The 24840-nt window shown below is 35.4% G+C and overlaps 1 protein-coding gene across 2 annotated transcripts in view; it reads right to left on the reverse strand.

Moving 5' to 3' along the window:
- The window catches only part of ppp2r2ba (protein phosphatase 2, regulatory subunit B, beta a), a 72050-nt gene that overhangs the window by 36727 nt on the left and 10483 nt on the right, over positions 1-24840 (reverse strand). The window contains exon 1 of one of the 2 annotated variants that reach the window (XM_051127797.1): positions 702-1161. The exons of the other annotated variant lie outside the window; for it this stretch is intronic. Within the exon in view, the coding sequence (XP_050983754.1) occupies positions 702-771 (70 nt within the window). The 5' untranslated portion in view covers positions 772-1161. Of the gene's footprint in view, positions 1-701; positions 1162-24840 lie in introns of those variants that run through there. 2 annotated transcript variants of the gene reach the window in all.

Below are 24840 nucleotides of genomic sequence, written 5' to 3' on the forward strand. Positions count from 1 at the left end.
ATGAATATAGATTATGTATACTTACTTGCTTAAGAGAAATATCAAATGCAAAAGTGATTATAGATTTTAAAAAAGTGAGTGCCTTAAATTTTTATAATCAAATTAAATTTTAAAGTATAATCAAACTGGCTGTACAAGTAATTTCAACAAATTATGTTAAACTGATTTTAAAAATTGGGTTGAATCTTGTACAACTTAAAGCAATGTTGAAATTGGTTATTTTGTTATATATTAGTCATTAATTATTTCTATGAGTTACACTAATGGAAAAACATGATAACATGACTTGTCACTCATAAAAAAAAAATGTCTGCTGTGTTCTGTTATGCCAGTCATATCTGACTCATTGTACACGTCACACCTCAATGGCCACTGCCCCATAGTAACACCTAAAACCAGAGCTCAGATTAATGCAAGGTCTATATATAGTCCTAAGCCTATAAAAACAGGACTGTAATCTTTTATCAAGGTGTCTTGTGAAATCATGTGATCTAAAGCACAATGCACCTCACATAATGCCAATGATCCAATGCACACTGCATGAATGTGAGACTTCAGATCAAGTCTGAGAATCATCAATGCACCAACAGCACTAACGCCCAACGTACATTCACATACAGGAGGGGTCCTGAAGAGAAGCCCCCCACCCCCACCGTCATTAATATAAGTGAGAATCGAATTTAATTCGATTTTCCAAATACCTTCGGTTGCATAGTTGTGGTCCCGAAGGAAGCTGTTGTTAATTTTGCGGCTGTCACTCTCCTCCTCCATTTATGATTCCGTTATATGGGAATGTTAAAGTAGACACGCAGGAATCCATCGTGGACCCTGAACATCAGCAGGCGGTTTGCGGGTCCATCGCGGTGTCTGTCGCCCCTCTCATGAACGTGACGGATGATCTGATGCCCGGGGTGATACAGCTGGAGCTCGACTGGCAAGAAAAATCCCTCAGCAGTTCATACTTAGCGCATGTGAAGCACTTCTTAAACAGGTGTACTAGCAAATCCGTTTAGGAGATCTCCTAGCTTGAAAGGCTGAATGGATGACGAATGCGTAAACCTAGTACCCTGGTAAACGAGGTGCGCTGAATGTGGTAAACTAGGGCAGGATTTCCACCTTCTGAGCCGAGGAGGCGGGGTTATGCGTCAAGCGCTCTATCCGTCCACGTCTCTCTCTCTCTCTCTCTCTCTCTCTCTCGAGATCTTGGTTTGCTGCTGAGGACATACAGTCTGTTTCGTAGTTTCATAGGGTTCTGTCGTTCTAGAAGTTCTGCCTGAGCTCCTCCCATTCACACAGGCGCTGTCCAGTGCTGAAATCACAGCACGTGTCAATACGAATGACAGCGAACAAATGACGTAAACACGATAACTGCTACTCGTTTTACGCAATTTGTATTAAATGTCATTGCTTGTAATTCATCAGGCACTGAAACCATGTAGCATGAATGAAGTTCCCCTTGTGTTGTCTTCCATTCAATTCATCGGAAATTTTTAATCAGTGACGGAAAAATCTGAAGGTCGTCTGTCATATAGTGACGTACTGTAAATTGTAGCTGTAATTCCCACCCCTGTCCAGTTTGTGGCGAGTGCGCTCTGGCAGCAGAGCACAAGATACAGAACAAAAACGGAACTATCACGAATGTTTTCTTATGCGTTTGACTACGCACAGGCGAGTACACAGTAGCATCAACGATCTATCACGCCACATTAAAGAGCGTCAAAACGGTATTTATTGCTTGAATTTCCTAAGGAAATTGACAGAATTTGAAATCTGGGACTTTGTTTCATATCAAAAGTAACACAAAGCCTAGCCTATTGCTATTTATTGGAAGGAAGTAGTGCGTCTATGCACTGTCCATTCATCAACTGAAAACAGCACAGACCAAGAGATCGATTGTGATCTAAGAATTGATTTTGGTCCATTAAAATGAGAATCTATTTCGATTTTTTTTTTTTTTTTTTACCCAGCCCTAGGGCATTTTGTTGTTTTTAAACACTGTGCTGTCGTGCTGTAGGTTCATGATTAAAAGCGAAAATGTGAACAAAATTAAAAGCAATTAAATGTGTAATATGCGCAAATGCGCAAATATGTAGGTTTTTGGGCCGCAAGACGTCCTGATTGACGTGAACAGACAATGCATGCGCCTAAACCCTATCGGGCTGTACAATAAACGTAAGTCTTGTCAATATTTATCATTTTATTATGCACCTTTTTCTTCCTGAAAGGCAATTTGTAAATTTTATAGGTCTCTCTTCTGTCTCATCCGGGTCCGGCAATTTTTAGCTGTACAAAAGCTCCTTTTGCTGCTTGGTATTACAAATTGTTGTCTTACTATATTATTTTAATGTATTATCTTAATTATGAGCATATTGGTTTGTAGTACAAAACAGTTTTGCCTTTTACTGTACGTTGTTATTCTTATCATTATTTCCGATAGAGTGTTTTCACGACACCTCATCAATCGGCCATATTGGCGGCACTGGATGTAAACAAAGCCAGACTCGCATATTTTGCTGATTATTGCTGCTAATGTCAATTATTGTCATGTTTTAGGCTGTACTAATCGGTCAAACTTGGAAAAATATTTGGAGTACTATAGACTGCCAAAAGTTATAACAAATCAAGTAGAAGAGTGCAAAAAACTGTCTGGGGAACAAAAGGCGTTTGTGGTTGGCCAAACTGAACCAGTATTTCTAAGACAAGAATCTTGACAACATTCATGTTTGTTCTTATCATTTCCGGTCAGGCAGGTGAAAATATTAGGCTAATATCTTAATTAATACTGCGTATCTTTACCACCTATGAACTGTAGTTTGTCAAAATATTGCACCCTTTCCTGCTTACAAAGTCCTTCTCTATATGATTTAGCAGTTTCCACGTTTTTTTCATGGTTTAGACAGCATAAATTTGCAGAACAACGTATTAATGAACCGGAAGTCTGACCCATAGGCTTACGTCTGCGTTAAAGAAAAAGGTGGATAAATATACATGTAAAAATATTTCACAAAAAAACATTAACAGCATATAAATAACGCAGTGTTTTGTTTAAAACATCTTAAATTACTGTTAGTTAATGACGCTAGCTGGGAAAACAACTATTCACATTTCGTGAGATGAACCGGAGGTGTTTCTGTCTCTCTCTAAAATGACTACAATTTTTTTTTTAAACAACAGAAATTCCTAAAATGTCGATCCTCTTGAGAGTCATTGAATAATGATTTGCACTCTTTGTTTTGATATATTCTGTGGTTTGACAAGCTATACTTCATTTAAAACCATTTTAAACAGCATTTTGCTGATTCTTTACAGTTCTTATGCATGCACAAGTTTAATGCCTCATTTAATCGAGAAACAACATGGAATATTTCTAGTTTAATAAATTATTTGATACACAGCAGGAGAATTTAAAATGAGCCAGTGATGGGGAAAAAGATGTTGAAAACACAAAAGAACAGAATAGAAAGTAACAAAAGTAAAGATGACCAGTTAACAGAATCTAAACTAGGCACTTTGCATTTAAAGCTAACATTTTGATTTTAAAATAGAAAATAGAAATCCATAGATACTGACAGAATTTTACTAATAATCCCTCTCCCTTGCTTTCTTCCTTTCAGCAGTTACTTTTGAACACTATCCTTGAATCACTGATATTTCCTTGAGGAAATGCAAATCTAGTCCAGTTTGAAATGTGAAAACAAGCCTCTTGATTTGGATAAGTGATACGTGCACAGAGGATTCTCAAATCTGTCACACTGGATTCTAGTCAGATCCCTTTAGGGTCTCATTCTCCTTAAGTGTGCAGACCAGACGATGATTAATTCGATTAGAGTCTAGCCGCTGGCGTGTTCATTTTGGATAGATTTGATTTACATGCTGATTTTAATATGAAACTCTGCAGGGACTTTCCCCTGCTACTCTGATTCTGTCTTTAAGCATATTTTCCACTGTAATCTACCTGATACCAGACTAAAACAAATCTGGTTTGAAATTCAAAACCAAAACAGAGGCAGAACAAATGTGCCAAGGATCCTAAATGCATCAGGCTTTTAATTCCAAAAGCCAATTTGCGGGTAAAATCGGTCTATCGGCCTTTTCAGACAATTTCATAAATATAGTCCATCATCACATGCCACATTTTCCACTTAATCACCCATTCGTTTCCATTAGAATGCATGTGTGCTGCATGTCTGGCCGAGCTGTAATCAGGCATATTGCATTGCACCTGTTTTCATGTGATTTTCAAACCTTTCCACCCCACTGAACGTATCTGAAGCATCTAAGCCCAGAACCCTCATGCCGTTTCTCTCCCCTGACAACAATCCTTATCATTATTCCAACAGGGCGACAAAAATCAATGATTTTCTGTCAGGGGAGAGGGAGGACGAGGACGATGACAAATTCCAGTTGGCATCTTTTAAAGATCAACAGGGAGAGCAGCTATCTGTCAGTCAGAGGGACCGAGGGGGCGAGAGATACGGGGGGAAAGACAGAGATGCAGAGATGCATTAATAAAAAAAGAGGGAGACAGTCGAGTGGGACAGACTGTGTTACAGTATAATTAGAGTGAGAGCTGCACATTGCCAACAGCATCAGCAGTCTGCTTAAAGATCAATGGTGGTGCTTTAATTAAAGTCTTGCCATACTGACTTTATATTTGTAGCACTGACTTAAAGAGATGGTGCCACCAAAAAAGGAATTGTTATTATTTACTCGCCCTATACTTGAGTACATTTTTTCAGGATTCTTTGATGAACTGAAATTATAGAAATTATTACTTTTAACAAGAATGCTTTAAATTGATCAAAAGTGATGATAAAGACATTTACAATGTTACAAAAGATTCCTACTTAATAAATGCTGTTCTACTGAACTTTCTATTCATCAAAGAAACCTGAAAAAATTCTACTCATCTGTTTTCAACATAATAATAATAATAAATGTTTTTGAGCAGCAAATCAGAATATTAGGATGATTTCTGAATGATCATGTGACTGAAGTAATGATGCTAAAAATTCAGCTTTGAAATCACAGGAATAAATTACATTTTAAAATATATTCAAATATAAAGAGTTACTTTAAGTAGTAAAAATATTTAAACATTTTACCGTTTGCTGTAATTTGGAAAAAACATTTAATCCTTTAACTGTCACCGTCCCCTCTGTGGGACTCTTAAGTTTACTTCACCATATTACAAATAAATCCTAATCTAATCATGACAAACTATACATCGTTGGAAAGGTCTAAGACTCTTAAATAGATATTTTACCATATTTTTGTGTTACAAATCATGTAGGAAAAGTAATAGATTAATATATGTCGAGAGTGCAACTTAAAAAATCTACATCATAACAGGAGTTCTGACCTTTGTCACAAAAGAATTTCTTGTTGCCTTTGTCCCTATTACAATTAAGAAATCATAGGAAATTATATATTAGTTCAAAACTTAAAATCTCAAAATTCATCCTTTGAAAGGCATTTTAAAATCAGACATTGCACATCAAAATCATATTACAAAATGTTTTCATTAATTATAGTTAATTTAAGTAGTGCATTTTTATGTCTGTGTTCAAAAATGGGAGTGACAGTTAAAGGGTTAAAATCTTACTGTTAAAAAAGTTTTGACTGGTAGTGTATAGTTTGTATTATTTTAATTAATTTATTTATTTATTGTAAATTTCAGTTTAGTTATTTTAGTACATCAACTAAAAGGTTTTTATATTTTATTTCATATTTCAGTTAATGTTTATTTTATTTGAGTAATGACATTTTTAATAGTTTTCATTTTAGTTTTAGTTAACTATAATAACCTATAATATAAAAATGACTCAAACGCTATATTTTAAGTATTATGAGAACATATGATTTGAAATTTAAGTTGTTATTCGCATTGTTGTACTAAAATACATAATTATATTAGTGTGTTGATATTGATATTTAAAGTTTTTCTGTCAATAACAACTTAAATTTTCATTTTTTCATCACACAAAACTATCATACGATATGATGCACAGTTTGTATAAACAACTTTTCCAAAATAATTTTACTGTATGTTTGTCCCTTTTCAATCCTGACTGAGGTGGTCGTTAAGATCTGGAACTTATTGTATGGAAAAGTGTAAAAAATACTTTTCCAAAAAAATAAAACTGCCATGTGCACTTTATTTTACAACGTGGAAGTGAGCTTTTCAGTTCATTTGAGAGACTTCCAATTCATTAGTTGGCAGACATGCAGTAAAAATGAAAACTGTTTGTGCTACAAATCAGTATGTTTATAACTATGACAGTACGTTAATATATCATGTGGCTTAACGTTTTGTTTTTATACAGGATGTGGATGACATTGGAAACAAATTCAAGTTACAAATGGCAGCGCCTGCACTTGGATAGCTTGGAAATAACATGACAGTGAGTAAATGCTTACAAAATCGCAATTTTTGGGGTTGAGTATCACAGCTGTAGTATTGCTTGCCTGTGCATGTCTCTTCAAGGCCACCTGATACACTCTTCCACCCTGCATTTATAAATGTGAATAATGTCAGTTTTGCTCTTTGCTTCTTGAATCGCATGTCTGCAGTAGCAAATATGGTAAGATCAATATGTTCTCTTAGAAATGAACTTTCTGTGCCTGTGGAAGACCTTTGGTCTCACAGAGATGTATAAACAGCTATTTAAAGCACTCAAGGCCTGGGGCTTTCTCTTGCAGCTTAGTCCATGCAGTGATGTGCATCAAGGCTACGACACAAAACATGAAGATAATTGCAATGCTGTGATATCTTCATGGCCAATTGCTCGCACTGATGTGCAGTAATTGTGTTGGCCTGAGGATGCCGGTCCTTGAATGCCTGCAGCGCTACAGACCAATCACTGAATTCGTAACAGAGAACAGTCATGGTAATCTCACAATGGTTAATCAATACATATCTATTGATCCTTAATCCTCAATCGTGCGTCCTGCAGAAATGATTCAAGATTAGTTGTGGGCAGTGATTAGTGTATCAAAATCAATAGGTAGCACTAAATCAAATGGCCTTTTCAAAAAAATACAGAAGTCAATTCACCAAATGGTTTCGAAGTGACTTCATTATATTAAACAGGAAACTATCAGAATCAATAATGCAAATTATATGTATATATTATGTAAAGCAGCTCTAAAAACACCATAGTGCTTTTATTTAGCTCAAGTCAGTTCAGTGTTGATTCAGTTCAGTTCAATAACTGTGTAAAGTACATTGATTATGAAATAAGTTAAAATCAGCTATAAGCAGCTTTACAGATAACAGTAATGTCATTATTTATCTTGAATCAGTCCGAAATGCACTATGCACTTACACTATTTTTGAATTTTCAGTGTGAAAACATGGCATAGAATAGTGCGCAATTATGCAAAGTGCACTTGAATTTTTAGAGATTTATTGGATCCATCTATTAAAGGTGCTTGTAAGGACTAACCAGTACTGACTGGGATCCATTTAACAGTATCTGACTCAACAAGACCTTTATATCTAATATGTGCTACCTGTATTTATGAGCATACAGTATAATAAGTATAAACCGACTCTAACATTTATCAACATGAGCAGGTGCGACAAATGTTATAAACAAAGAAAATACGATCATGGGAAGTGAATGAAAAGAGAGTGAAAGAGACAGAGCGAGAGAAAAATAAGGGGGGTTGGGAGAGACAACCAGATGGATGCATAGTTTGGGCTGAACGTTTTAAACCCAGCCCAGAGGCAAGTGCCTTTGTCGGGCGAGTTTACATGTGAAGTCATTCCAATTAAAAGACTGAGTAGCTCACTCCATCAATGCGTTTAACACACTGACACAAAGACTTGCATGCTGAGTGGAGCATTTCATCACGACATCTCTTGGAAGATTTTAATGGTAATGGATATTACAATGGTAATGTATTTTGTTTTGGCGGAATAAATCTACTACACTGCTAAATTGCTGCTGCTGCAAAGCAAGATCATCGCTTCAAGCTCTTCACTGAGTGCTCACACAGAAGCACACGGGAGTATTTGAAAGCCACGTCTATCAGCGGATCCATCTATGTGTAGCTACATTAGGGATCTTCTGATAGACACGGCTTTCAAATGCTTGTGAGTGCTTGGTGAAGAGCGTGAAGCGATGATCACTGTAGCCAATCACAGTCATATCTATCATGTATATCATATATATGGCTAATCAGTCATTTTGAAGAATCCACTCAATAGCACTGAAATGTTAGCGGGAAATGGACATTTTTTTTTTAGTACTAACTGGTATCATGGTCGGTACTTTTAACAAAACTAACAGCTGCACAGGTAGCACATATAATAACCCGTAGTAGATATATAAAGGTGGAGCTGGGGAGGTGGAGGTTTCAGAGGAAACCAGCTGTTTAAATGTAAAGTAGCAAGCTCATTGACTGCGTATACAACATGATCCAATCAACTTGTGCCCAGTAGTGTAATGCTGTTAATATCATCAGTTTGCGTTAATGACCCATTAGCCTGCGCCATCTAAAGTTTAATGACAAATTTTTTGTTTAATTGGATAAAAGAAAAAGATTGTCCAGTGATTTTTGTTTTCTTTCCATTAGGTGGTGACAAGTGAGTGAGTCAGTGACTCATTTACTCAACTGATTCATTCAAACATGGCAATTCTTGCATGCAGTCTTCAGAGCCACATGAAGACATTCTAATGTGCTGATTCATGGCTCAAGAAACATTTTTGAAAATAGTTGTGCTGCTAACATATAATTTAATTTATATATCTACCTGATCTCATGATAAAAACGTACCTGTGGGAACATGAAGACACAAAATACATACCACTGCCATTTACAACAGAAATGAACACTAGATGCAGTGAAACAGCCACTGCTTGTAATCTTTTTCGTATACAGTTTTGCTTTCTGGACATAACAAGCTTGCTCAGTAGCTCAGCCAGCACGGAATTGGACTTAGGATGCAGAATCCTTGGTTACGAATCCCGTGAAAAACATGACTCACGATGAATGAGCTGAAAGATTAGAAATTAAAAAACAAGTCAGCACGGATACGGTTTCATTTTCCACCGTGTTGCTGATAACGGAACTCTTTGTAATGTAAATACAAATGCGTCAGTCGTTGGTAATGTAATTGCAATGCAAACAGCGATATGGACGGTTATTAGATATTTAAGTTTTTTTTATCTGATATTTACTTAACTCTTGCCGCAAAAAATAAAATAAACAGAAGGCGACCACAGGTATAACGCTACAAAAAAATGCTGAGACGGACACAGAAGGTAAAATTCCTTTCTAAAAATAATACATTTATTGACAGTATTAATGCATGAGCTATGAACACAGCATAGCTGTTTACTTCGCTGTTTGATCAAATAGCGCGCTTCCACTTAGCACACACACTCTATCGGTTTGTAATAACGGTGTGTAATCGTACCAGGCTCAGGTGGAAACACAACCGGAACCGTACCTGACCGTTCTAAGAACCATTCGGCCCGATAGTGAAAAAGCGGTTATTGATTCCGTGATGCCAAACCCCCTCATGGAAGAAGAAAGCCATAGTGTTTACAACTGTGACAATGAGCATTTATCAGGAAGTATTCAAATATTTGTGAAATATTTGAAGTTCATGGTACGAAATCTTTAAAATACATCCAAGAGTTTTACACACCAGTCTGTAATTGTGTACATTTCTACACCCCTAAACATGATGCAGCACAAAACGAAACATGATTTGGTTGCTTTACCTGTCAGTCATATGGCCTCTTGGACGGCCTTGGCCATTCAAAACAACCAAGGTTCCCATACCTTCTGCTGTCAGTCTGAAGGTCTGACTACACAAGGCTACAGAACTGTTTTAGACCCTACTCTAGCTACTCCAAGCAGAGTTCCTAGAACTAAATACATTCCTAGTTCCTGTGGTGCGAACACACCAAAAAGCAGGAACTACCACCAATAGCTCTAGGAACCATGAAAAGGTTTCTCCAGTGCGAAAGCCCCTTATATATACATTGGAATATAAATGAAAGAATAAAAAGTAAAAGTGTGTTCTGGTCTCAAAAGACATGTGCAAATATTGTGTGTTTGCGCCCCAGTAACACAAGCCCACATTTCCACTCATTTCCAAGGAAATGTATTACTGTAAATCCTAGAATAAGAATACCAAAACCCCCACAGCATTTCACAGCCATTCACAGTTGTTGCGACTGAAAGGAAGGAAAGCGTAGCCGTTCAATCCTTTACCATCATACCGGTTGCTAGGAAACTGCTTATGGAACAAAACATTGCTATGCAGCACAACAGCTGTTTTTATAATTGGATCATTAAAAATCCTAAACGTCATAATTTAAACCATAGCTGCTCTAATGCAGTTCAAGCACGCCTAACATGAAGGTTAATCGCCCAAACAAGAGAAAGCGCTGAAATTACCTGTTTTAGGTGAAGAACTGATTTACTACAGTATAGGTAGAGTAATAGTATTTTAATATGATTTTGCTAATCACATTAAGGATTAGTCTAGACTATTTCCAAGCACTGTTTTTTTAAGCTACAGGGAGAGCATCCTAGTGGCTCATTTGGTGCAGACCTGGAAACTGCTCTTGTCTCTTTTTTATTGTCATCTAGACTTGTAATTGGTCCACAGTGACCATTACAAATCTGTGCGGCTGGAAAAAAAGAAATAAAAAATAATAGCGAAAAATAGCCTTGAGCTGAGATAAGAGATTAAACTAGGCTTATAGGTCAGAATTTTTTTTCTTTCCTGTCTGACTGATGTCCAAATTTGCACCATTATAGTAATTATGTGTAATCATTTAATTGTGGCCTGTAGTAATTATCTACAATGGCTGCACCATCACCCGGCGTCTCTGCTCTACACCAACAAGATCTATTTTTCGGTCAGCCAATTATAGTATAAAAAGCATAGCTTTTCAGGTTGGCAGTCAGTCTCCAGGGTTTTCTGTCTGGCATGACTGGAATAACTCTACTCCAATAATGAATATTTTAATAGAGACTGGGAGAGAACAGGGGTTTAGATCTCTCGAGTCTGTCTCAACAAGCGTGCTCTGCCAGAGCCCTAACAAGCCCCACTAGAGTTACCGGCGGGTTTTTACACAGCCCTGCCCTGCCCGGCCCCGGAGCCCCTCCCTTCCCTTCCGGGGGCCCCTCCCTTCTTCTTTGCCCCAACACAGACCCTTAATCTGCAGGACAATCCCATTTGGCCGAGCAGCTGCCAGGACTGATCTGAGGCAGGCTGCTGCAGTCTTCCCCCGCGGGGATGCCAAGCTGTCCACGGAGAGCCCGACATCGGCCACCCGCTCTGTTTTCCCACTCTTTCTCTGCCTGTCTTCTTCAATCACTCTGTCCTCTATCTCTCTCAGTGTTCGAATCTCTCACTCTCACGTATTCACGCCCCCTTCCCCCCTTTCACGCTTCTGTGCCCAGAGGCGCTTTAGGACTCTAGGCTTCCTTACTGTCCCTGCTCTCTGGCACAGATCTCGGGTTAGCGTTTGATAGCGCGATGACAGAACCATTATAAGCGGAGAAAACACTGACTGAAGTGAATCAAATGAGAATAGAACTCAGTGGGGTTGGCGTTTGACAAAAAAATCAATATTTATGACAGATTATATAGATTTAATGAAATGAACTGTAGTAAAATTGTGTGAAAAATCTTGTTCGAGTAAGAATCAACTATATAAAGTACTGTGTGTGTGTGTATAAAGTTGTGCTCAAAAGCACATACCCCTTGCAGAATATGCAAATATGTTAATAATTTTATCAAAATAAAAGGGATCATGAAAACTTTATTTTTTACTTAGTACAGTACGTATAAACATGTTTTTATATACTCCACAAGACAAAATAATAACTGAATTTATAAAAATGACCCTTGACTTGATTTTTAATACTGTGTTGTTACCTGAATGATCCTGTGTGTTTTTTTTTTCAGTCTTTTATGTGAATTATCTTATTTTGTGTCCTAACATGCATTTTGTATGATCCCTCTTATTTTGGTAAATTAATTAACATTTTGCAGATGGATGTATTTACAATTTTGACCTCAACTGTATATATAATGATGGCATACAAAAAATGGTTTAGTTTTATTGCTACATAATTTTACAAATAATTTAATTAGATTTTTATTTTTATTTACAGTGTAGATTTTTTTTTATACATTTTTTATACAGTGTGTGTGTACTTGTGTGTCTGTGTAAATATAGTAATAATATTTTATTGTAAAACATACTCCGGTAATATTTGTTTTAACATTTTAAAAAAAAATTATTTTTATAGTGTAGATTCTAACCTAAATTTAGGTCGGGGTAGGTTGTCACATACTTATTTATTTATTTTATTTAACTATTTTTTATATATATAATTTGTTAAAATATATAATTTTAATAAACTTCGTGTGTGTTTGTGTGTATGTAAATAATAATAATAACAATTTTTTTAAAGATTTTTTTCTCTTAAACATATTCCAGTAATATTTGTTTTAATTGCAACATCAAAAATGTTTTTTTTTTTTTTTTTTAGATTTTAACCTAAATTATTATTATCATTATTATTATTAATATTATTAATTTTATTATTATTGTGAACATGCACACGCACACACACACACACACAAACACAAAATGTATTACAATTTTATGTGATTTTAATTAATGGTATGTGTGTGCATGTAAATAATAGTAATAACAACATGTTTTGTTGTTATTCAAAAAAACATATTCCAGTAATATCTGTTTTAATTACAACATATTAATAATAATAATAATAATGATAATAATAATATTAATTATAATTAAAATTAAAATTAAAATTAAAATTATAATTATAATTTTTTTTTCCAGAAAACATACTCCAGTAATATTTGTTTTAATTGCAACATTGAAAAAAATCTTTATTTTACAGAGTAGATTTTAACCTAAATTTACCATAGGTCAGGTTGGTGTAGGTTGTCACATGCTTTAATTTTTTAATATATATATATTTAATATATATACATATTTTATATGTGTGTGTGTGTAAACAACAACAAGAAGAACAACAACAATAATAATAATAATAATAATAATAATAATATTTTTCTTTTCCCAATTTTTTTTTTTTCATAAAACATACTCCAGTCACATTTGTTTTAATAGCAACATTGAAAAATGTATTTATTTATTTATTTTATTTTATTATTATTATTTTTTTAACAGTGTAGATTTTAACCTAAATTTAAACCATATGTTATGCTGGGGTAGGTTGTCACACACACATATTGTAATTATAATTGTAATAAATTGTAATAAATTTTAGGTGTGTGTGTTAATAATAATAATAATAATAATAATAATACTTTGTCATAATACATACTCCAGTAATATGTGTTTTGTAGCAACATGGATTTTATTATTTATTTATTTATTTATTTATTTATTTATTTTACATTGTAGATTTCAAGCTAAATTTAACCATATATCAGGTTGGGGTATAGGTTGTTACAAATTTTTTTATGATATAGATTCTTAATACATTTTATGTGTGTTTGTAAATAATAATAATAATAATAATAATAATAATAACAGTTCCTTTATAGAGCACATTTCAAGTAATTCAACGAGGCTATCATTGATTACTCTGAAGGTCAAATCAATACAGTGACCCAGTAATCTGCTCAGTGTATGCTGCATGGTTTTGATCACACGCAGACTGTGTGTAATTTATCAGCTGTGAGAGACATTGAGCTCCTTGTGACAGTGGAGCATGAGGAGGATACAGGTGCTCCAGAGAAAGCAGGCTTTGCACGCTACAGCGAGTCTGGCTGATAGGATGGGCCCGTAACATATGGTGATGGCCATGTGGCAGTCAGAGACAGAATCCTGTCATTTGTACCGAGACAGACCTGAGTGTGAGAGAGATTTAAGCCATTTCAAACCATATTTTGCTTTTAAATGAATTCTCATTGTATGATCTACTTTATTTTCACCATATCGACACTTCATCAAACCTATAAACTCACCCTGCCATAAACTGCTGTGAATTATAACTGGGCATGTAGTTTATTTAAAATGTTTATGTGATGTCAAGAAAGACTGCAAGGAAAATAAATTAAATGGAATTACATAGAAAGATATAGAGAGAAGCAAAATATGTAAAATTCAAATATTTCAAATATATTTTATTTACTAATTTGGGGATTTTTCAGACAGATAATGCATCCTCAGAATCTTCTGCTTGATGATATAATGTCACAGCACCATCTGCTGGTTTGATCCCCACACTACAGTACTGTGGAGATACCATGGACAGTAATGGCAGTGGATATATATATATATTTAAATATATATATATATATACACTACCGTTCAAAAGTTTGGGGTCAGTAAGACTTGTAATAGTCTTAAAAGAAGTCTCTTATGCTCATCAAGGCTGCATTTATTTGGTTAAAAATATAGAAAAAAAAACCAGTAATATTGCAAAATGTTTTTACAATATAAAATAATGTTTTTTATTTTAACATACTTTAAAATAGAATTTATTCCTGTGATGAAAAGCTGAATTTTTATCAGCTGTTACTCCAGTCTTAAGTGTCACATGATTCTTCAGAAATCATTCTAATATGCGGATTTATTATTAGAATGATCAATGTTGGATAATATCAACAGTTGTGCTGCCAAATATTTTTTGGAACCTGTGAATTTTTTTTTTTCAGGATTCTTTCATAAATAACAAGTTTAAAAAGTACAGTGTTTATTCAAAATATAAATATTTTATAACAATGTAAATTATTTATTATTAACTTTTAATAAACTTTTAATTATTAACTTAATACATCCTTGGTGAACAAAAGTATTAATTTCTTAAAAAAAAAAAAAAATAAATAAATAAAAAAAAAAGAAACAATAAAAATGCACTGACCCCAAACTTTTGAACGGTAATGTATATACACACATATATATATTCATTTTCTAGTGGAGCATCTCCCTTCTCTTGTCCTGGAAATAAAAATGATAATTCTCCAGACTGAGCAGCAGAGAGTGCTATAACACAAAAAAATACATTACCGTCCACTCCAGGTCACTGCATTTTAAGAGCACACATAAATAGAGTTCAAAAAGTGCTGCTATATTTATCTCCATCACCTGCTGGTACAGTTTGGTACAGTTCTCACAGTTTGAGTCAAAGGTCAAAACCAAACACATTTACAGTGCCATAAAACACACACACATATAAACAGCCAGAAGCCAAACAAATAGCCAAACTTTGTATTTTGGAAAGTCCAAGAACAAAAAGTGGACACATGTGAGAGAGCTTGTTTTTAGGTGAAAGCCTCTATTTGATTTTCATGCATTCTGTCTTGGAGAAACAATTAAGGTGTTAAAGAGCCCTTCACATGGCCATTGATGGTTTTAACCTCATTCACACTTGTGCAAATGTTGTTTCACTGTCTGACAAAACTCAAACAAACCCAAACAAACCAACAATTTTTTCTCTTTGAGGCACAAACTCTCACACATATATGCGCACTAGCATGCTGTACTGCAGTTCACCCATTTTATGTAATATGAAACAAAATGACAAGACTGTGTCCCCAGTTATCGGCATGAGTGCCTGGAGCCTGAGCTTTTGAGAGGAAACAGAGCTAGATCAATGCTCTGCTGTAGGACTATTTGCAGTCCTGAGGCTCCAACTGTTCCACACTAAACTGCATCAGAGCAACATCAAAAACTCTGTCTGTACTGGAGACACCCAGAAACGTCAGAGATGACAATGAATCCCTTTTGTTTTGCTGATAAAAGCCAGTTGGCATGTGGAGGACCAGTTTGCAAGTCCAACACAGATGGTTCCTTATCAAGTGCAGAATCTATTACAGATTTAGTTCAGAAAAGTTTAGTTTTGGTATAGATGGGAGATTCCAGAGTATCAAAATTTCCCCCTTTTTTTGGTTTCCTTTCTACAAAAATATATCAGACTTCCCACCAGCAAATTCATCCACACACCATTTTAAATGGGACACAGTTTAATTTTGTACTAGTTATAAAGTCTAGTTATGATGTTTCACTTATAATTTTTCATTCAATTTTTCCACTCTCTCTGAACTTTAAAAATGAACCATCAAATAACGACAATCGAATAAGTGAAACGAAAAGCTGTGTGTTTGTAATATATTTAGCATTAAAGGAGAAGTCCACTTCCAGAACAAAGATTTACATATAATGTACTCACCCCCTTGTCATCCAAGATGTTCATGTCTTTCTTTCTTCAGTCGTAAAGAAATTATGTTTTTTGAGAAAAATTTTTCTCTATATAATGGACTGATATGGTGCCCCGATTTTGAACTTCCAAAAGGCAGTTTAAATGCGGCTTCAAACGAACCCAAATGTGGTTGTAAACGATCCCAGCCGAGGAAGAAGGGTCTTATCTAGCGAAACGATCGGTTATTTTCATAAAAATAACACAATGTTGTAAGCAGATTATATATTATGTACTGTAATGTAACAGGCTACCGACAGCAAGCGACTAATCATGTCCCTTTAGTGGAACGCGTTGTTTGTTTTCTGTCCCTTTCTGAATACAGGTTCACTATTGAGGCACATCCCTACTTCCCATAATAACAAAAGATCAATAGTTAATATAATATTTTTCCAAACACTTGCCCTCGTTGAAAATTGGGCAGGATTTGTTTGTTTTTCCTCCTCCATTGCTGTTGCTGTTTTGTTCACGACGTGCCTAACGACGCCCCTTAGCTGTTATAAATTCACCGTAAACCATGGTTTCTTGGGGCTTATTGCTTTATTATAAAACAGATAGTTCCGGTCCTCGATTGTGATTGGTTGAGCCGCATTCAAAGCTGTTGTAAATTTGCTTCTGTTTTTATCTACTTGCTTTGACTGCAAAATGTTTGCTGGTTCTAGAACCTCCTTCATTTTGTCAGTGCTTCACCTACTGTAAAGCGCAAAAATGTGGCTTCTTCTGTTCCAAACAGGCGTCATTGACATGTAAATACGGGTGGCCATGTGTTAATGAATTCAACTGTGTATTGTCAGTAAGCTGGCGAGGCGTTTTTAAGCTTATTTTCAATAGATGGTCTTTTTGGACTGTGGAGGAAGTGAACTCAAATGACTTCCCCTTACATGACATGGGAACAAATCAGTTAGTTGTGATGTTCTTTAAAGAGCTGTGTGTATTGATTCTGGACTTCTGTTCTTTACACAGAGTTCTTTAATTCCTTTTTGTGTATATGCTTGAAAGTCTTTGAATTATGGTTTTAAAATAACTTGAATGACAGTGAAAATCGCATTTTTCATTTATAACATTTGATGTTTGAATAACTCTTTTCCATACATTAGCTATACACGTAAGAACTACACATATTTCAAAACCAACCTCCTCCAGCCTTGAGAGTTTTGATGTTCAGCCTTTGATGGAGAGCTGAAAGAGAGAACTCCTTATCTAAAAAGGCTGTTTTTTATAAACCAGAACAGAAGGACTCGAGCTCAGATACCTCAGTCCAATTACCTGCCTGAACCGAAACCAAATGCGAGAGGTAATTACCTTAAAATTAGAGCCCTCTCACAGAGTTCATGACACGAGAAGTGGCCCATAACTCTCGTGCTGTTGAAGTGATATATCGGGTGTATTAATCTGAGAACAAAAGCCCAGACTAGAGCAGATATGGTGTGTTATTGAGGGTAAAAGAGGAAAAGTGCTCATTAGCTGTGTAAATAAGCACTAATGGGGCAAGGGCATTTTGTTCCGCTTTGATCAATACCAGCAGAATCACAGTGTCTCTATGACAACCCGTGCTACTACTGAGAGAAACACGACTCTTAAAGTCAAGATGAAATTAAAACTGACACTGGTTACTTTCTTAAAAGAATAGTTCACCCAAAACTGACATTTGGTATTAAATCACTTGTTCATCAAATGGATGCTCTGCAGTGAATGGGTGCCATCAGAGTCTAAACTGCTGATAAAAACATCACAATAATCCAGATGTAATCCACACGACTCCAGTCAGTCAATTAATGTATAATAAAGTGAAAAGCTGCATGTTTGTGAGAAACAAACTAATCAAGGAATTTTAATTTTAAACCATCACTTCTGGACAAATTAAGTTTCTATAACTCATAATAATGCAGGATTGTTGTAATGTATTTGAGGTCTGTTTTTAGTTGCCCAGAATAGTACGTATCTGATCACTGAATGCTGTGACTTACCAATCAGAATCAAGCATTCAACAGTAATGTAATGCTGTTTATCGTAATGAAAATTACAGCAATGATAACGATTGATTAGAAAATGAAGTGTTATCATTTGGAGATGCTCTGGTGGGTGAACTTGACTTTAAGCCTCTGTGTCCTGGTCTCTATCTCTGTTCCCAGCAGGTGGAGGCTCAAATAAACATGGCCTGATTCCTGGGACAACATTTTCATCCTCTGCAAGCTCACATTCAAGATTTATTCTAGTATTAAACACCCATTTTTCACTTTTCTGATAAAATCAGTTCCCATTCTGCATTATGAAATACATTTCTTATGGAAGTGAAATTGTACTTCACGTTGACAAGTACATACAGCTGAGGTCAAAAGTTTACATACACTGTGCAGAATCTGCGAAATGTTAATTATTTTACTGAAATAAAAGGGATAATACAAAATACACTCTATTTTTTATTTAGTACTGACCTGAATAAGATATTTCACATAATATATGTTTACATATAGTGTACAGGAGAAAATAATAGTTGAAATTATAAAAATTACCCTGTTAAAAAGTTTACATACACTTGATTCTTAATACTGTGTTGTCACCTGAATGATCCACAGCTGTGCTTTTTGTTTAGTGATAGTTGGTCATTAGTCCCTTGTTGGTCCTGAACAGTAAAACTGCCTGCTGTTCTTTAGAAAAATCCTTCAGGTCCCACAAATTCTTTGGTTTTTCAGCATTTTTGCTCTTTATAACAATGACTGTATGATTTTGAGATCCATCCGTTCACACTGAGGACAACTAAGGGACTCATATGCAACTATTACAGAAGGTTCAAATGCTCACTGATGCTTCAGAAGGAAACGTGATGCATTAAGAGCCGGGGAGTGAAAACTTTTGAACAGTATGAAGATTTTATGAAAATTTTCTTATTTTGCCTTAATATCATGTTTTCATTTAGTACTGCCCTTCTGAAACTACAGATGAAACTTACATGTTTCCCAGAAGACAAAATAAGTTCAAATTGCAAAAGTTTTCACCCCCTGGCTCTTAATGCATCGTGTTTCCCTCTGAAGCATCAGTGAGTGTTTGAACCTTCTGTAATAGTTGCATATGAGTTCCTCAGTTGTCATCAGTGTAAAAAGATGGATCTTAAAAATCATACAGTCATTGTTGGAAAGGGTTCAAATACACAAAAATGCTGAAAAACCAAAGAATTTGTGGGACCTGAAGGATTTTACTGAAGAACAGCGGGCAGGTTTAACTGCTCAGGACCAACAAGGGACGAACAACTCTTGCTAAAAAAAAACATACACACACAGCTGTGGATCATTCAGGTAACAACACAGTATTAAGAATCTAACTTTTGAACGGGTTGATTTTTATAAATTATTTTCTCTTGTGGACTATACGTAAATGTATTTTATGTGAAATGTCTTATTCAGGTCAGTACTAAATAAAAAAATAACGTGCATTTTGTATGATCCCTCTTATTTTGGTAAAATATTTAACATTTTGCAGAACCTACAAGGTGTATGTAAACTTTTGACTTCAACTGTATATGACAAATTTTAGTTTAAAGCATTTTGAAAAATAATTTAAAAGCCTTTTGGAGAACTTTGGAGAAGCTCTACTTGGCTTCTTTTGCCTTTTTCTCTTTTGCTTTTTACCCTATTTCTGCTTCTGTACAATATACCTGCACCAAAATATTAACTTGACAAGTGCCCTGAAGGAGACAAAGCAGTGTTTGCAAGACTCAAAACGTCGCTAGTATTGCCTCGATTCATCACATCTCTGTTTATATCTATACATGTGTGTGTAAACGTTTTAGGCTCTTTGACCTGGAAGTGCATGACCCAGATGTGCATTTCTTCCTGATCCCAGAGATCCCATTCAATCATGCGAGGACAATCCTCAAGTCCCTAATCCCACTAGCCGAAGGGAAATCACGGAAAGTGGTGGGATTATCAGACGCATGTAAAAGCCTTGCATGTAAAACACTTCCCAAAAACAGATTTCACTATCAAAACACAAACATTGACTTTTCTGAGCAAATGTAATCTCTGAAGGAAAGAAGTGACCTCAGTACACAGACATGTATATTTGTTGTGTTGACACAAATTGAAATCGAAATTAATAGACAAACAGCACAGCCTGAAAGTGAAAATGAAGAAAAAAAAAAAAGGGTTAGAAATAAGCATTTTGGTGGTGTAACTGTTACTTCCAGCAAAACAACCTTATTTTAGCCATTCATTTACTTTCCTACATGAAATGACAGTGTTTCCCCTACCTTTATATTTAGGGGGTGGCCCGCTCCCTTGAAGGTCAAGTTAATTTTGTTTTATTTTATTTTCTATATAGCGCCAGACCACAACAAAAGTCATTTAAGGTTACCATTCCTATAGAACAGGTCTATACCTTGTTCATTTATTTAACAAACTAAACGGTCTTATGTTATTTATCTAATTTACACGACGGCATGTCATTTCTGTCTCTACATGAATGCATGTCTACAAACGCGGATGGGATTGCGGAGTCCATTCATAAAAATTGACTCTATAGCGCGGAATGCCACAGAATTCGTCAATTTTTGGATAAATAAATCAAAATTGGGTCTGTCACTTAATTCGAATCGCTATATGGACTAATGTCTGTGAATATTAAACGCAAAAAGACGGTTTAGATATGAATACTGCATGTCCCGCTTGGACCTGTATGTATGAATGGCGGAAACATGTTTTGGTTTATTACATAAATACTGAAGCACATGTGAGGCTCACAGTGTTTTTGGCCTCTGCGTCTCATTATATGACGACATGATCACATAAACTTCATCTCCAGAGCTGCTGTGAGAGTCATTTCATGTGAATTTTAACATTTCATTTGAGAAAACTAGCATCATATCATAGTGTATACACACAGAAACTTCATGGCAACCTGTCAAAATAAAACTACGGTTTAATGTGTAACAGAAATATATTACTCTTGTATTAGTTTTGTACAGTATAATGTATACTATATATTATATACTTCTATTTCTGGCAAATTTAAATAAAACAATTACATGATAAAAATAAATTTTACAACCAGATTAACCACTTAATTATAGAAAAAAAAATTCTACAATTATTATTAAAACTTTTTAACAGAATATTTACACATTTTCTTCCATGTATTCATTTTAACAAAAATTGTTGTTTGTTTGACAAAAAAATCAAAGGGTTTAATTTGAATTTGATTAAAATTAAAATAAAAATTTCTGGGGGAAAAAAAATTGATTGTTGTTCATATGTTCACATTGTTCACATGTTCATATGTTCATTGTTCACATATTGTTCAAAATGTTGAAACTGAGAGTTTTGGACTCTTTTTTTTTCACTGAAATAAATGTTTTTGTTATTATACAGAGAGTAAAGTACAGAAAAAAAGTGCCGTTGGGTACTTGCCCCATCCATGCTCCTCCCCCACACTCTCCCAAAGCTGTGAATCTAGGGGTAACACTGAATGACATATGAAGTACTACAATATGTTATAAGATATGATCAAATCTGAGATATATGATACGCTACTATATATGATACATGATACACTACAATATGATATGATGAGACATGATTTTTATGCAGTCCAATCTGATACAGTATGTGGTAAGAAATATATACTACTGTTCAAAAGTTTGTGGATGATTATGATTTTTTAAAATGTTTTAAATGCTCACCGAGGCTGCTTTTAAAAAGACTTAATAATTCAATAATAATGAATAATTTCCACAAAAAAAATCAAATTTATATTTTAATACAAAAAAAAATTGCATATGCTTCAGTGGTAGATATAGAGTGAATATCAAAATTAGAGAACAACCAACAATTTCTTATATTTCAAGGTCACTGCTTAGTCTTATTTGAAGTTATCCCAATAGGAGTAGAAGGGCAGTTTTTAAGCATATTTCATAAATTAATTGTATTCTGAAGCACAGTATAAAAAATATTTTATTTATAAAAGAAAACTGGTCAAAATTAGAGAACACTTACAAATACCTCAAGGTTATTGGTGTTAATTGGGCACCTGGTGCTAATTCCTTTATTATATGATAAACCCTTTTTAACTGCCAGCATTCCTCCAGTTTTCACTGAGATCGCAAGATGGCAGGTCGCTCTAAGGTGACTAAAACCCTATGACAGGTGGTTGTACAGGGGTCGTTCCAAATGTGTGATTTCATGAATATTGCAGGTTTACAATGACACTAATGCATTCAAGTCCCCCTAAAAGGCTGATCGTCCACTTAAGACAAATGCATGAGAAGGCAAGATAATGCAGAGACACTCAATGGGGAATGGGTTCAACACTGCAGCTGGAATTGCTTGCTAGTTCAGTGCTGAACAGGGTAAGAGAAGTCGGACTGAAGGTGCACTCTGCAGTGACCAAATCTCTCATCAGCAGAAAGAATCAAAAGCCTAAGCTCACTTTTGCTGAGGAGCTTGTTGTGTGGAGGGATAAGAACTGCTCCAAAGTTTACTTTAGTGATGAGAGCAAAACTGAGGAAAGACTGAATCTCAAGTGCGTAAAGACGTCAGTGAAAGGTGGAGAAGGAAGTGTCATGGTTTGGGGGATGTTTTCTGCAGCAGAAGTTTAAATAAACCGCATTTATCAGGCGGACTGATTTGCCTAAAAATGAATAGATGTTGATGTGTAAATGTGGGTGGCTGTATTCCAATATCCTCACTGTTGTGACATCATCACCCTGTTGATAACCGAATGACCCGTTCTGGAAGGACTTTGTGAACATCGCAGGGTGTATACGGATCCATTCTATGTCCAGTTTAAATTGTATGACTTATTGTCAACAGATTTGTTTGGTTTTTCTGTTTAGAAAGCCAAAAGCGAAACCAAACCTCCTCTGAGGACTGTCTGCATGCAGCTGTCAATCATCTGTTCCTGCATGGCTGTGTTTGTGTCCCTTGTGTGCTGGTGTGTGTTAGCCCCAGCAGCCCAGCTATGACTCATACACCACTAACACAGAGATAGAAAGAGAGGAGGAGGGTCTCTCATCAAGGCCCTGTTAGATCTATTCTGAGCCCTCCAGTCCAAAGGTCATTAGCATAAAACGTGTTAGATAAAAAGAGCCAATGGAGGTTTCTGCGTCGCATTGCTCAATTAGTCAAATGAATTGGACATGAAAAAGCAGGTGTCTGATCAGCTCCACGCTTCAAATGTGCAACATGTGCTGATATATGTCACCTTTCTGCATCTGGTTTGAACAGTCTTAAGCTATAAATATAGTCCTTAGTTCTGATTGATCAAAAACTGTTGACATGTAATTGAAAGCAGGATTTTTCTTGCTTTTTCTTAATTAACCTATTTCATGTACTAATGTAAAGCTCAACCCCAGGTCACACAGAACATGGAAACTAAGCTGCAGAAATGGGGTCATTCAAAAAAAAAAAAAAAAATTAATGTTTTTTGCAAAAAGATGTTAGCCAGTTATACAGTTGAGGTCAAAAGTTTACATACACCTTGCAGAATCTGCAAAATGTTAATTATTTTACCAAAATAAGAGGGATCATACAAAATGCATGTACATTATTTAGTACTGTCCTGAATAAGATATTTCACATAAAAGACATTTACATATAGTCCACAAGAGAAAATAATAGTTGAATTTATTAAAATGACCCCGTTCAAAAGTTTACATACACTTGATTCTTAATACTGTTGTTACCTGAATGATCCACAGCTGTGTTTTTTGTTTAGTGATAGTTGTTCATGAGTCCCTTGTTTGTCCCGAGCAGTTAAACCTCCCTGCTGTTCTTCAGTATGCAACTCATACGCAACTATTACAGAAGGTTCCAATGCCAAATGCTCACCGATGCTTCAGAAGGAAACACGATGCATTAAGAGCCAGGGGGTGAAAACTTTTGGAATCTGAAGATCAGGGTAAATTTAACTTATTTTTGTCTTCTGGGAAACATGTAAGTATCCTCTGAAGCTTCAGAAGGGCAGTACTAAATGAAAACATGATATTTAGGCAAAAAAAGACTGTAAAAAATATGGATGTAGTGTCTGTGACATAACCCGTAGGTTTCTGAAGAGCATTTTTAAAGCTCTTAGTGGGCGGGGAGTCGGCCGCCACCATCTTGGAATCGCATCACTGCGCATCACTCCCGGATAATCGAAAATGGCCAAAGAGGCAGGACGTGGGTGGAGTTGGTTGCTGAAACCACAACCGCCTAGCGCGTCGGTAGTGACAGCAGCGGCAATCCACCTGTCACTCAAGTGAACACGCCCCAAAATTATGCAGAAATTTATGGCTTAATATAATTTAAAAAGATAAGTTATTAAAAAAATTCACCGCCCGCTCAGGTAACAATGGCTGTATGTTTTTGAGATCCATCTTTTCACACTGAGGACAACTGAGAGACTCATATGCAACTATTACAGAAATTTCAAACGTTCACTGATGCTTTAGAAGGAAACAAGATGCATTAAGAGCCGGGGGGGTGAAAACCTTTGAAATTTGAAGATCAGGGTAAATTTAACTTATTTTGTGTTCTGGGGAAAAGAATCTTCTGTAGCTTCTGAAGGGCAGTACTAAATGAAAAAAATATGATATTTCGGCAAAATAAGAAATTCATTCTGTTCAAA

The sequence above is a fragment of the Labeo rohita genome, chromosome 14, assembly GCF_022985175.1.
Source record: "Labeo rohita strain BAU-BD-2019 chromosome 14, IGBB_LRoh.1.0, whole genome shotgun sequence".
In the NCBI taxonomy this organism is placed as follows: domain Eukaryota; kingdom Metazoa; phylum Chordata; class Actinopteri; order Cypriniformes; family Cyprinidae; genus Labeo; species Labeo rohita.